Consider the following 14,823-nt stretch of genomic DNA (forward strand, 5'->3'; position numbering starts at 1 on the left):
ATTCACAATGGTGACTGCAGGGATTCAAATTGCAAAAACTTATGTTCCGTTTTATGTCCAAAAAAAAAAAAAAAATATCTAGGTGTAATAATAGACCAAAATTTGGAATACCATAGTCACATTAATGAACTTGTAAAACGAATAAGAAAATGCATATATATATTCATTAGAATCCGAACATACTAACCATCGACAACCTAAAAAGAGTTTACTATGCTATCGTTCACTCACTACTACAGTATGGCATTATTGCATGGGGAGGCTCATACAACAACATACTGAACTCAGTGAAAATAGTACAGAAAACCATAATTAAAGTCATCTTGAAAAAAAAAACATATTTCCAGCAAAATTATTATTTTAAAAAGTCCCAAATATAGAATCCATTTATAAAAAAACGCAGTTTTTCAAATACTAAAGGGTGACAACTATTTAAATTAAACAAAGAATTTATCATCGAGATTCTCAAACGATTTTTCTATTCCAAAATGCAACACCAAGCAATTTCAGCAAAACTTCAAATATTTGGCAATCAAACATTTCAATAAACTCCCTAAAGAAATAAAAAAATAGATGATATAAAAATCCTTAAGAAAAAAATTAAAGCTCCATATATTTAAATCTTTAAAAAAATATATTAAAAAAAACTATTATATCTTTTATTATATAACATTAAACCACGAGTGTAAGTCTCTTTCCAAGCACAAGAGCACAAACTCTTTTATGGAGAGGCACAGCGAATCGAAATATAAAAGTTCTCCATATGTATAAATGATTCAAATGTTATTATGTTATAAATAAAAATGTAAATATATTAAATGAATTAAAAAAAAAAAAATCTCAAAATAATATATCACTATGATCCACAAAGTTAATGCTTTCAATACTTGAATTATATGAGAAAATATGTCTTTAGCATTACAATTCCAATAAAGTATTCAGAATAACAGATTATATACTGATATGAATAATAGCCTTCTTAAAATTATTACCAAGTTTAAGCTTTAAAAAAACACGTATGTAGAAAAAAATACTGGATTCGGCCCCCTTTTAGTACACACGGAAATAAATTCAAGAGTCAATGTATCCGCGATTCACACCCGCTATCGGAAATATATCTTAATTAAAAACATGTTCCTTCCGGTTAAAGATTTATGGTTCCTACTGCGCGATAAGCTGACCTTCAAACTTAATTAAATTCTACGTTTTATTTCACAATTGCAACGAGTTAAGCTTTCAACAGTATTTTTTGGTGAAAAAATTTACGTTATCGGATTTTGAAATAAATCAGGCAAGATATTTTAATTTAGGCGTTCTTAAATAAGTGGAAAAAATAATAATTTTAACGTTTATTCGTACCCTTATCCGCACCACAATGGTGCATAGGGCACTGCATCGTATAGAAGCAGTGTTATCTTGATCGTTAAATACACAAAGGAAAGGTGATCAGCCTTCCGCTTCAGGTACCAGTCCAGGGTCATATGAAATAAATATTAGACTGAAAAATCACTAACATTTATTTTGACCCTCTTGGAAATCGAACCCGGGACCTCCAGCATGGTAGCCTAGCGCGCTTATCACTACACTATGGAGGCGGACGTATTAACGTTAAAAAAATATTTATTGTCCTATCCGTATTTTTTACAATAAAAACAACATATAACATCTTTCCAAATATTTTTAGACACCTCAACATAGATGAAAATGAATATAAAAATGTCTGAGCATTAAAATTAACGAATATTTGGACACACTCAAAATGTTGTAAATAAATTATGTAGTCAAATTTTAATAATAAAAATAAAACAAAAGGATATTTTCTAGCGTTTCTCGAGTATGTGAATATAATTCAAGATCCAAGACCTTACATATAAATAAAAGAGTTTTTGCTTAATACAAAGCTTCTCGCATACTACCATAGCTGTCTTAAGTGAAATTCATTAATTTGAAAATCAATTCATTCATTCACAGTTTCATCAATATATCTAGTTCCAATAATTTGAAAAGTGTGGTTATCAATGTTACACGTGTGTAGAGTGATCACTTAAACCAGCCTATGATGGTCGTAAGCCCCGTAAATGCCCCGATCGCCATATTCTTCTTCATCTTTGTTGAGATGTCAAAAAATAATATATATTACTAACTCTTAATTGGAGATAATCCAGATTTGTTAAAAAGTATTTGGACACACTCAAAATGTTATGCATTCATATTTTACTTTATTTTTGTAGATTCATCGAAATATATCTTACTTTTGACTAAAATAAATGAAATAAATTAACAAAAACGACAAGGAAACAGAAATTTTGCTGGTTATTCATTATTTCATAAAATACTGTTGATTCCTGAATTAGAATCTGATTGTTAATATTTGAACGAGTTGCTCCAATAAACTTGCTATAAAAAAGGACAAAAAACCTTCTCGAAATATTGTTAAATACTTCTGGGAGTAAAATATTTGCAAGAAATAAAATATACGAAATTAAAGGATTTCTTTGGGTACCTACTTTGGTCCTTGATTATTTCAGGAACCTCTTAAATTTTATCGTTTCCAGCAAAATGTGTCAAATTTATGAAAAGCTTTTTTATGCCTTTTATCAACAATGAAAAATATTTTTGAAAAGCTCAAAGTTTTATTTTAATTGAAGGTTTTATTTTACGACGAATTTCATTTTTACTGAATTGATAATCATAAAAATTACTCTGAATTATAAATATATACGACAATTTTAAAGATATAGTGGGAGTATAAAATTAAAAATTATTTTAGTGTTGATATTTCAAAGCTTTTAAATAGACGTTGACAGTTATTTTTACAACACTCTCCTTATCATCCATTGTTCACTTTGTGTAATACCACTTTTATAAACACTTATTCGTGACTACCGGTTTAGGAAAATCATTCCGTCGTCAGGTCATTAAAATAAAAGTATTACGATTTGACATTTATATACAAATAAAATTTTGAATTTTTTCTACTTAATTACCATCTTATTACTTACTTTTTATTTCATTTTATTTTTAATGAACAAATGTTAAAACGTAATAATTTTGTTTTAATGATTGAATGATGATGAGAAGGTATTTTCGAAACCGGTAGTCATGAATAAGTGTTTATAAAAGTGGTATTACCCAAACTGAACAATGAATGATAAGGAGAGTGTTTTATTACCATGCCACAATGTTATCAATGCTTTTGATTTACAAAAAAAAGTTATTTTTAACATGTTTTTTTTAACGCATATTCGTCCTGTTGTTGGATAGTCAGCTAAATCTTCTGTCATTTTTCGTATTTTATGTGAGGGTTGTCAATGATATACTTGAAAATACAAGTAAAGCGTGCTTACCATTACACTACGGAGGCAGACAACCCAATGGTGCATAGGTGCTTAGGGCACTGAATCGTATTGATACACTGTTATCTTGATTAATGAAAGGTGATTCCCGGGCACAGGAGTGATCACCTTACTTACATTCATCAAGATAACAAAATAATAAATATATATAAGAGCAAAATATTACTAATAGTTATTTTAACATCGAATTCGGAACCTCCAGCACGGTAACTAAACACGCTTACCATTACACCTTGTAGGCCAAGTAAAATTTATCGTGTAACAAATTAAATAAAACTCATATTATTTTTTGACATCTCATTAAAGATGAAGAAGAATATGGCAGTCTGGGCATTTAAGTCATAGGCTGGTTTGAAAATAACTCCTGTAATTGGAGATAATCCAGATTTGGTGAACAAGTATTTGGACACACTCAAAATGTAAATAAAATTGTTTAGATATTACCATAAAGAAATTACTTTCCTCGTTTTGCACTCCACTCCTCATAGGATACATATCCTTTCTGAGCGGTGTAGCGGAATCATATAGATCGGATGACGGATCGCCCCAGTTGAGCACTGGACAGGGACTCTAATGGATCCTTAAACATCCCATTGTTATGCTAATGGTCCTCTCATCAGTTACCTCATATCTCCACTCGCTGTACAGTCAAACCTCGATATAACGGACTAATTGCGGGAGGGGGTGTCCGTAAAAGCTGAAAGTGCGTTGTAAAAAAAAATATTTACAGATACAGATTTGAAAATATATATGACAGGCGCCGTGGCGTAGTTGGGTAGATGCTCGATTGCGAAAGCGCGTCGCGGGTACGTTTCCCGCCAAGTGCAAAACAAATTTAATAAAGATTTATTTTCAATTGCTCTGGATGTTTGTGATGTATTTTTACATTTACCTCCCCTATCCTTACTATCCTACCTGTAGACAAGCCTCTTAAAGTAGAGGTTTTGCGGGTTATTCCTTAAAAAAAAACAATTTGGATATTATTTTTAAATGTAAACACTGTATTTTTGCTAGCCTCCTCTCGTTTACAAGTGATGTTAGCTCTAACTTAAAAAAGACATTGTAATTGCTATAATAAAAGGATATAAGAGAAAACAGTGATCACCTTGCTTTCATGAGTAACAACACTGCGTCAATACGATGCAGTGCCCTATGCACCATTGGGTGCGAATAAGGGTTAGTATAATAAAATTAACATGACTTTTTTTTACATTGGATCTTCAATTTGAGTTAAATAGAGGTCCGTTTTATCGAGGCTTTACTGTACTTTCAGTCCAATATTCTGAACCGTCATATTATGTCTCCGCTCAACTGCACAGCTTACAACTATGACGTCACGCTTTGCGATTGTGACGTATGAGCTGTGAACCGATTTAAATAATGACACATCATCAGACACCATTTAAAATAGGGGACAAAATTGTTTCACGACATTTTCAGTGTCCAGATACTTGTTCACACTGGGTTTCTACACTTCATCTAAGAAGAGATTCATTCAAGCTAACTAACTAACTAACTAACCAGGGGTAGGCAGAGAGAATCGAACGCCACACCACTCTGTCTTTGCAAACATTCTTTGCCTCTTCTACATTCATGCATCTCCTCATACATACCCGATTATTACGACTACTGACCCGGCCGCTTTCAAGTATTTGACATACCTGATTGTGCCAAGTTTTCCTCGGTCGTCCTCTGCTTCTTTTTCCAACTACATTCGCCCCATAAATTTGTTTAACCGTTCTTTCTTCACTCATACGCTCCACATGTCCAAACCATCTCAACACACCTTTCTTAATTTTATCGATAATGCTTATCTCAGCCTTACATTCTTTCCTTATTTCGTCATTCGAACATCTATCAAACATCGTTTTGCCACACATTCGTCTGAGGGATCGCATTTCGACTGCATTCAGTCTGCTTTCATCCTTTTTTTGCCAACTCCATGCTTCGCTTCCATACATAAGGGTTGGAACCAGAACTCCATTGTGTACTGCTAGTTTAGCTTCCAGTGATAGATTTTTATTTGCTAAAACTGATTTTAGTGCACCATTCACTCTGTTCCCAGCATTCACTCTCCTTTCTATGACTTTATCAATCTTTCCATCCCTAGAAAACATACTACCCAAAAAGTCGAATGATGAGCATATTGTCCTCTCAGGATCTATAAAAACTATCCTTCTCTGCACTGTCCCTTATAGAATCAACATCACACACATACACACACACACACACACACACACACACACACACACACATTCATTAATTTGCTAGATCTACACTAAATATTTTGTACTTATCTTTATGTTTCTGAGGTTAACTATAATTGGCTTGTTTAATGTATATATTTTAATTGTTTTGTTTTACATATGTTGCTGTTGTTAACCCGAATAAAAAAATAATAATAAAAGATGCAACGTCTTATGATGCATCACAATATATTTTTAAAAAGGTTTAGGTCTGCAAAAAAGTGTGAAATTAAAATATTTGAGCATATAATAAAAAGATACATATTTTTTCATTAATGTTTTTCGCAGGTACTTTGTGGCACATTTTATAAACCTTAGAAAATAAATAAACTTTGTTTTAATCACTTTTTTATTTAACCGGTTTCGACAAAAACCTTGTCATCATCAGGGTTTGTGTATTTAATTCTAACTACGAGTATTTCAATGTTTTAGGATTTAGTACATAAACCCTGACGATGACAAGGTTCTTGTCGAAACCGGTTGGATAAAGTGTACCAATAAAAAAGGGGTTAAAACAAAGTTGTTTTATTTTATAAAGTTAGATAAATATTTTTATGTAAAAAAAAACCTGATTCTTTAAGGCAATTTAATATCTCTAAAGTCGTTATTTTGAATGTTTGGATACTTAAACTGTTTCATACTTATTTTAAATTTTTGTCATTATCTTAAAATTCACGGAATCACGACGGATTATTCTGTTCTTTGGGCAAGTTGGATAGCCTGGCTATAATTGGTTGCCCAGAGAGGAAGTCCGGAGGGAGAGGAAGATCCCCACATGATGGACCAATCAAATTAAGGCAGCAACAGGCACCTCGGTGGTTGGAGCGCCACATGCAGCGCAGTCAAAGGATAACTGGAGAAGAGTCATTGCTTCAACAAGGGTCACAACTCTCGGTGATGATGAGTAAGACGGAAAAGAAGAGGAAAAAGAATATTAAAATCATATCCTGCGATTGCAGGATCTGCTTTAAATCATTGACCTTTTTATATACTTGTACAATAAAAAAATGGGGAATAACAGAACGCAGTCCTAACTAATGAAAAAGAAGACATAGATTTGAAAAAGTTTTTACAAAGTAAAATTTAAATGAATACTGATTGACGAATGCTTGAATAAATATTGCAAATCTTCACAAGTTATGCGTAGTGATAAATAATTACAGTCAAAATTAGAGTGACATTTATACTCCATCTTACATTGAGTCGCTTCGTAAATTTGTACAATAATGAATTCCGTTCCTTGTGATGGTAATAAAAATATTTGGAGCTGAATGGGGTCGGATTCAGCAATATTATTATTCATCTAAACTGCGGGTGACATTGAAAACAAACTTTAAGATGTTATTGATCGGGTGAGTGAAAACAACCCCCCATAGTTTTGATAGAAGCCTTGAATAATCAGGATGATAGAGTAATATTATTTTATTTACACTTCTACCAATTTTCAAACTAAGAGAAATCTATTACCAACAGTTTCCACGTGTTTTATGAGCGAAAATTTATTTTGTTAAAAAATTTGAAAGATCTAGCCAAAAAATACTTCTAAAAATTAAATCCAGAAAAATATTTTTTTTAGCTTCAATTTTAAAGGAATAAATAACCCTTAAAGCCTCTACTTTAAAATACTTGTCTGCAGGTAGTAAAGTGAGAAAATAAATGTGAAAAAAAACATCACAAACACTCCGTATCCTAACTATAGAAATTACATGTAAAATAACTTATTATACTCGTATAGTGGCTTTTTGAAATTTTCCTAAATTAATTCAAATAAAATAATACAATTTGTCAGCTTATTCTAGCATTTTGAGCGTGTTCAAAATGAAAAAGCTGTGATGTTTATTTATATTTGAAGCACTTATCTTGTAATTTTCCATTTATAATTTAAATGTAACTTTGTTTTAAAATTACATTAAATATTTTAACTTAGTTAAAATGTCTACCGGTTTCGAAGCTAACCGCTTCTTTATCAAGACTTATCAATCAGTCTTGATAAAGAAGCGGTTGACTTTGAAACCGGTAGACATTATAATTATGTTATAATAAAATATTTATAGTGATTTTAAAACGAAGTTATATTTAAATTATTATAATTTTGATGTACTATATACTTTATGATCGTTGCTTACAGACCACATTTCAAAGTTTAAATCTTATTTTTTACCCTTGCCTTTAACCATGTACATAACACATAAGTATGTTAGATATGTTAAACACTGCATAAAATATGTAACGTATATATTTTGCCATAGGGGTACAAATTTAATTTATAAAATACAAAAATTAAGTCAATCCAAAATGAATGAACTGAAAAAATACTTTGTGGAAAGATATTTGTGTAATTGATTAGTTAAAAATTCTCATTTGTTTACTTTAATATGCTTCTCGACTTGTTTTTTTTTGTTAATATGCATATTTACTTAACCCGTTTATTGTTTTAAATTTTATATAAGTGTTAGTTTTGTTAAATTTTAATCTTTTATCAACTTTCTTATTTGTGTTTCAGTCTTGTTTATCTGAATCTTATGTTTATATTATCCACTGACACTTCGTGATGGAATTGCATTTTAATATATTATTAGATTAAAACCAATATTTTTAGCTTTTCCACTTTATTTTTATTTGACCAGCGACCGGGTTTTGTCGTTACCGACATCATCAGACTGGACATCACCAGTCTGATGATGTCGGTAACGACGAAACCCGGTCGCTGGTCAAATAAAAATAACGTGGAAAAGCTAAAAATATTGGTTTTAATCTAATAATATATTGAATCATATGTCCCAAAATAAACAATAGAAATTACTCACCGGAAATATTTTTTATGTGACTTATGTTTCTAATGTGTTTTAGAAAATCATTTAAATAAATACGTTAAAATATATTTGTAATATTTGTGAATAATTTAATTTTTGTCACAATTTTTTTTAATTATATTTATATTTCTTTTGCCTTATTTATTGTTCGATTCCTGGGTGTTAATAAACTAAACATGAGTTGAATTAAAAATTAAGATAGGGATCTTTTTGTAGAATTAAAAGTCTGTGTGACAAGAGTTTCCTCCGTTTTATTACCACAGCGGAAATTCATAATTGCTAAAATTAAAAAGTAAAACGACCTGTAAAAGTGAAACAAAACAGCGTCATTAAGGTGTAATTAACCTTGAATTAATTCGCAGTCAACGTTAATTTACAGCGGAGATCCTACCGCACTTAATGGTAGCGTAAAATATAACTGACTTTAAAATACACCATTCTTAATTTATTTTCTGGTGTATAGGTCGTAACGACTCAATCAAAATCAACCCTCTGACTGGGCTCTTTGTATTTTGTTAGTTTGTTTTTTTAATAAAAATATTAATATTAATAATAAAACTTGATGAAATTAAAGCTAAACATTTATACAGAAAAATAGAAAGAACACATACACACTCACACACACATACATATATGTATTTATATAATATATATATATATATATATATATATATATATATATATATATATATATATATATATATATATTTATATATATATATATATATTTATATATATATACATATATATATATATATATATATATATATATATATATATATATATATATATATATATATATATATATATACACATATATATATATATATATATATATATATATATATATATATATATATATATATATATATATATATATATATATATATATATATATATATATATATATATATATATATATATATATATATATATATATATATATATATATATATATATATATATTTATAAATATATATTTATATATATATATATATATATATATATATATATATATATATATATATATATATATATATATATATATATATATATATATATATATAAATATATATATATAAAGATTTAGCTGACTATCCAACCAACAGGACGAATATGCGTTTAAAAAAAAACATGTTAAAAATAACTTATATTTTTGTAAATCAAAAGCATTGATAACATTGTGGTAAGGTAATAAAACACTCTCCTTATCATTCATTGTTCACTTTGGGTAATACCACTTTTATAAACACTTATTCATGACTACCGGTTTTGAAAATACCTTTTCATCATCATTCATTCATCAAAACATAATTATTACATTTTAACATTTGTTCAATAAAAAAATATAATAAAGAAGTAAGTAATAAGATGGTCACTAAGGACAAATATCTTTCGGCCAAATGACCGTTGGCTAAATGTCCGTCGCCAAAATGTCCGTCAGCTAAACATACTTTAGCGAAATGTCCGGTCAATGCAGTAAGACCTACCGCTTACCGATGGCAAGTACTTTAAAGTATTCTACGTTGGATGGTATTTTTTTACATTTTTCCGTAAATGTCTACATCAGTATAAATGAAATTAATGTTTTTATACTTTTATTATGCTTATAATAGGAAGTGAAAAAAAAAACTTTGTGTATTTCACGACAATGTCAAACATAATAACAAGTGGCTAGAGGATGCATCGCAGATGCATAAATTAATAAAAGTGAACAAATGAAACACGGACAATGGTAATCGTCGCGAGTGAGTGAGTTTCGTGTTTCCGGCGCGAGATGGCGACGGAGCGCCGGAAGCGGCAGGCGGCCGGAAATGGCGTGGCCCTCTGGGCGGCGACGCTTCTGCTATTCGCTGTCACCGGGGCTGGTCAAGGTAAATATTGCATTAATCATGCTCGCAATGTCTGAGGGCAATTTGGGGATTTTGTATTTTGACGAGGTAAACAGAAGACCTCCTTTTGTTACTCTCTTCCATTTTTATTTTTCAAGCGACGACATTTTATTTTTATTCTACGTCTCACGCCAGGCGCTGTGGCGTGGTTGGGTAGATTTTTGACTGCAAACCTGACGTCGTGGGTTCGATTCCCGCCAATTGCAGATCAAATTAAAATCAAAAATCTTTTTTTAATTGGTCTGGTTGTTTGTGATGTGTTTTTCACATTTACCTTCCCAATTATTACCATCGTACCTACATACAAGCTTCTTAAAGTAGAGGCTTTGCGGGTTATTTATTTTTTTTGATACATATATTTTTTTTAATGGAATATTTTACACTTATAAACATATCAATTTATAATAACATTTGTACGTTGTTTTTAATGCTGAAATTATTGTTAAGCGCCCTTGGTAACAAATCGTCCAATTTTATTTTGTTTTGCTTTTATTTTTATAAAAAAAACAGCCTCCTAGTTAGTGGTTAAAATTGGGCATTTATATACAAATTATGAAATGCTTCTAATTTAAAAATAAGATAAATTATGCATAAAAATTTTATTGCTTAAAATTTACCATAAAGTAAAACAAAAACATTTTACCATAAATTCAATTAAAGTTTTGAAAAGTTTATAACATGTAATATAAAACGTCCTTTGCAGAAATTTTGGTAGATAATAAACATTTTTAATTTTCCATGAGAACTTTAGTTGCAAGTTATGCTTTGTAGGTAGTACATGGTGAAATACAGTAATTTTAGAACAGAAAATAAAGATTGGCGTATGATATATTTTTGTGAACGTATTTCATGAAGACTATGAAGCTTTAGTTGGTAAATTCTGCATTTTTAATGTAGAAGGCCTCATTTATATTAAGTGATCAATTCATATATTATGCAACTTAACTGATGAATTTTTAATGCCTTCAGTTTAAATCCAGTGTTTTCGTACAAAATTTGCACCCAGTCTACTTATTTTAAAGTTTCAAGCTTATTTTCAATAAAATATTCAACGGAAAAGAAATGTTTATTATTTTTTATCCTATCACAATTACTCGAAACACTCTTATTTTATAAATTTAGGTCCTATTCTTAACAATTTTCATGTCTTTTGGCGTTTTCAGTTTAATGTAAATTTTTCATGTCCATATCAATACATTTTACCAAAAAAATTATACTTTACACAAATTCGTAACTTAATGGTACTAAAAATAACAGTTTTATCATTGCTCTCTCAACAAAATATGACAACATGAATTTTCTCAAATAAATAAAACAGCTTCCAAACAAAATTTAAAAAATATATTGTTTTTTTTTAATACCGGTTATTTTAACGCTAAGATTCTGACAAAATTAAAATCTCCATTTTAATTAATCTCAGCTTTAATTAATAATGAATGAATATATATCTGAGTAATATTTCTCGAAATAGAGTCGTTCTATTAAACGGATGGGCCCTTAACGAGGGGATTACTTTTGAGAGCCCTAGAATAAGGGCCCATCTCTTAAAATCAAACCTATCCTTAACTTCTCAATGTCTATAAAAAGAACACTGACCCGCGTTCGGAGGGTAATTTTGAAATTAAAATGCAAAATATACGACCTCTCTTAGGGCTGTTTTTTCGAAAAGGTCCAACAATTTGATCTAATTAATCCCGTAACAAAATGTGGCCATTACAACAGAGTGAAAATGGCTTTATTCATACTACGGTCCATTAGAAATTTTCCTAAGTGGGGCAAAAGCGAAGAAGGCTGTTTGTATTTGGAGGGAAACCTAGGTCAAAATATGTTTTTAAATTTGCCTGTAATTTAAAAGGAGCTCAGTTAATTAAGTGATGTGTAATTAAAACATTGCATAATTTTCCATCAGAGCTCGTAAATTAGGACCACGATTAAGCCTTAAAAAGGCTCTTCTGCGATAAGTACTTTATGCGAAAATTGTTACTTTAAATGTTAATTTTTCTTGTTTTTTAACAAAAATTCGTAGTATTTACAGATGTCTCTTTTTTGCTAATGTAAATTTTTTACCTTCTGGGAGTTGTAATAAAATTGCCGTGTTATTTAAATAAATAAAGATAAAACCTTGTTATTCCGACGAATCTTATTTTCACTTAATTTCAAAAGCATTACATTTTGTAAAATAATTAAAATCTTCTCAGATAAATGTAAATTATCTAAACCAAATTCACAATCACGCCACTTACTGTAAGGTAAGGCAGAGAAAATAGGATATTTACAAAAATCTTTGCTTCTTCCACATTCATGCATCCCTTGATGCATTTCCTCCAATTATATCGATTTTTGACCTGGCCACTATCAACTATTTAAAATAATTGAACATACCAAGTTTTCCTCGTTTTTTTCTCTACTCTGATTTTTAACAATATTCGCCTGATAAATTTGTTTTACCGTTTTTCTCCTTTCGTTTGTTCTTTGTGTCCAAATATCAATACCTCATTCATAACTTAATCGATGATGTTTATCTCAGCCTTGCAAACTTACTTTATTTCACCATTCGAACATGTATTATGCATGCAAGAGATCACATTTTGTAAAATATTAATTTAATTAAATTACTAAAAGTTATAGTTCAAAATGACAAAAAATCTTTTATAATACATGGTGAGACATGATTCAAAATTTTCACTCAAATAATTTTCGAAAAAAATCGTGCTTTTTCATCAAAGTCTTAGAAAAAAGTATAAGAAGTGACGGTGATTTTCAACAATAGGAGGTATTTGTGAAAAAAAAATGTTTTCCAATTTACTTCGAAGAGATTCAATCAGATCAGCATACAGCGTAACTTCCTCATATGTGATCAAACTATTCATAAGGAGTCAAAATGAGATTAAAATATAAAATATACAGACACAAAATCTACGCGAGAGCTTTTATTTCGGGAAAATAAGGTTTCCAACTTAGAATGGGTGAAAAGAAATTCAATGGCAAAAATAGGTGGGCTTTTAGTAAACACTTGTGAAAAGTCTTTGTAGTGTATAAAAAATGTACAAGCTTTTTAGCTTTGAAAAAAAGCTTTTCCTGTCAAAATATTTAAGAAAATGTTTTAAAATAGGGAATTTGGAAGTCAGGGCGTTTGTAATGTTAATTTTTATTTGTCAATACTCCAAATTTTGAGGCAAGCTTTTAAGGTTTAAATGGAAAGTTCATTTTATGATTTAAATTGTGTATTGATATGTCTTTATAAAACTGCAATTAATCAAATAAAATAACAACTACATTTTTTTTCTGCATATATTATATTCGATAAGTGACTGAGTTTCGACGTTTCCCACGTCATCTCACCAGTTTAATGATTTTGGTACTTTCACTGGTCATGTAAAATATGTATGGAAAACCCTGCATAAAAAACGTTTTTTGTTTTACATTTTTATTTACCTAAAAACAAAATTAAAAAAAAATATATATCAAAAATAAAATTTTGTGAAATTAAAGCTATACATTTATACAGAAAAATAGAAAAAAACACAAACACACACTCACATAATCTAGTTTGTTTAGTTTCGGATGCACTGCCAAAGGCGCCTTGACCCTAAAAATAACAAACTTTGTGCGTAATAAGCAATGTAAATTATAAATGCAATTCCCATCTAAAATAGCCTCTTAGATCGATGGGATAGTAGGCAGGGGAAAAAGTCTGCCATGAAAATTTAATTTATATATTTTTTTGTTTAAGTACCACCGCTATTGCAAACAGCTATATATCGTATCAAACGTTTTGATCAATATCACTAGTCTGTTTTTGTTTTAGTTAGAAGATATTGCTATTTACAAGAAGACCGCTAATGTACCTATTTCTTTTCTGTACATGAATTAAATTTAATAAATGAAAAAAATAAAAACTAAATTTATATTTTCCATTGCAGGCCTCCCCTCAATGCAGTACGCATCTGCGTTGCAGGGCTCCATCTTGACCAAGAAGCCCGCAAAGGTGCCAGACCAGGGGGACGGAAATCAACTGACGGCCTCTTTCGCCCCCCCTGGAATCGAACCCACGATCGCCCCCGCCGGCATGTACTTTGCCACCGACAACAACACGGCTGTTACGTCACAGACTGGCTCCAATGCTCTGCTGCCTTGCATCATCAGAAACATGGATGAAGGAACGGTGAGTAAAAAAAATAGAATCATATAAAGAGTAGTGTGACTGTCAATAGTAGGTACAATGGTGATTGTTACATATTCTTCTTCTCCGTCGTATTCCTTATTGCTGAGGGTTGTGACCCTTGCAGAAACAATGACTCTTCTCCAGTTATCCTTTGACTGCACTGCACGTAGCGCTCCAACCACTGAGGTGCCTGCTGCTGCCATAATTTGATCGGTCCATCGTGTAGGGATCTTCCTCTCCCTCACTTTCCCTCCAGGCTACCAATCACAACTAGTCGTTTCAGGCTATCCTCGTTGTCACTGTGCCCAAAGAACTGGAGAATCCGTCGAGTACAGATATTGGCCAGAGTCA

General features: G+C 30.5%; 1 protein-coding gene across 1 annotated transcript; it reads left to right on the plus strand.

Moving 5' to 3' along the window:
- Positions 1-10,079: 10,079 nt before the first annotated feature.
- On the plus strand, positions 10,080-14,472 carry LOC148298159 (uncharacterized; the record flags this gene model as incomplete). The annotated part of the gene is made up of 2 exons (XM_088277092.1): positions 10,080-10,289; positions 14,231-14,472. Coding segments are annotated over exons 1-2 (339 nt in total), but the record flags the coding sequence as incomplete, so codon positions are not given.
- Positions 14,473-14,823: the final 351 nt, after the last annotated feature.

The sequence above is a fragment of the Brachycentrus maculatus genome, unplaced genomic scaffold (genome assembly GCF_059751285.1).
Source record: "Brachycentrus maculatus isolate JH-2025_06_01 unplaced genomic scaffold, ASM5975128v1 h1tg002493l, whole genome shotgun sequence".
Lineage (NCBI taxonomy): Eukaryota > Metazoa > Arthropoda > Insecta > Trichoptera > Brachycentridae > Brachycentrus > Brachycentrus maculatus.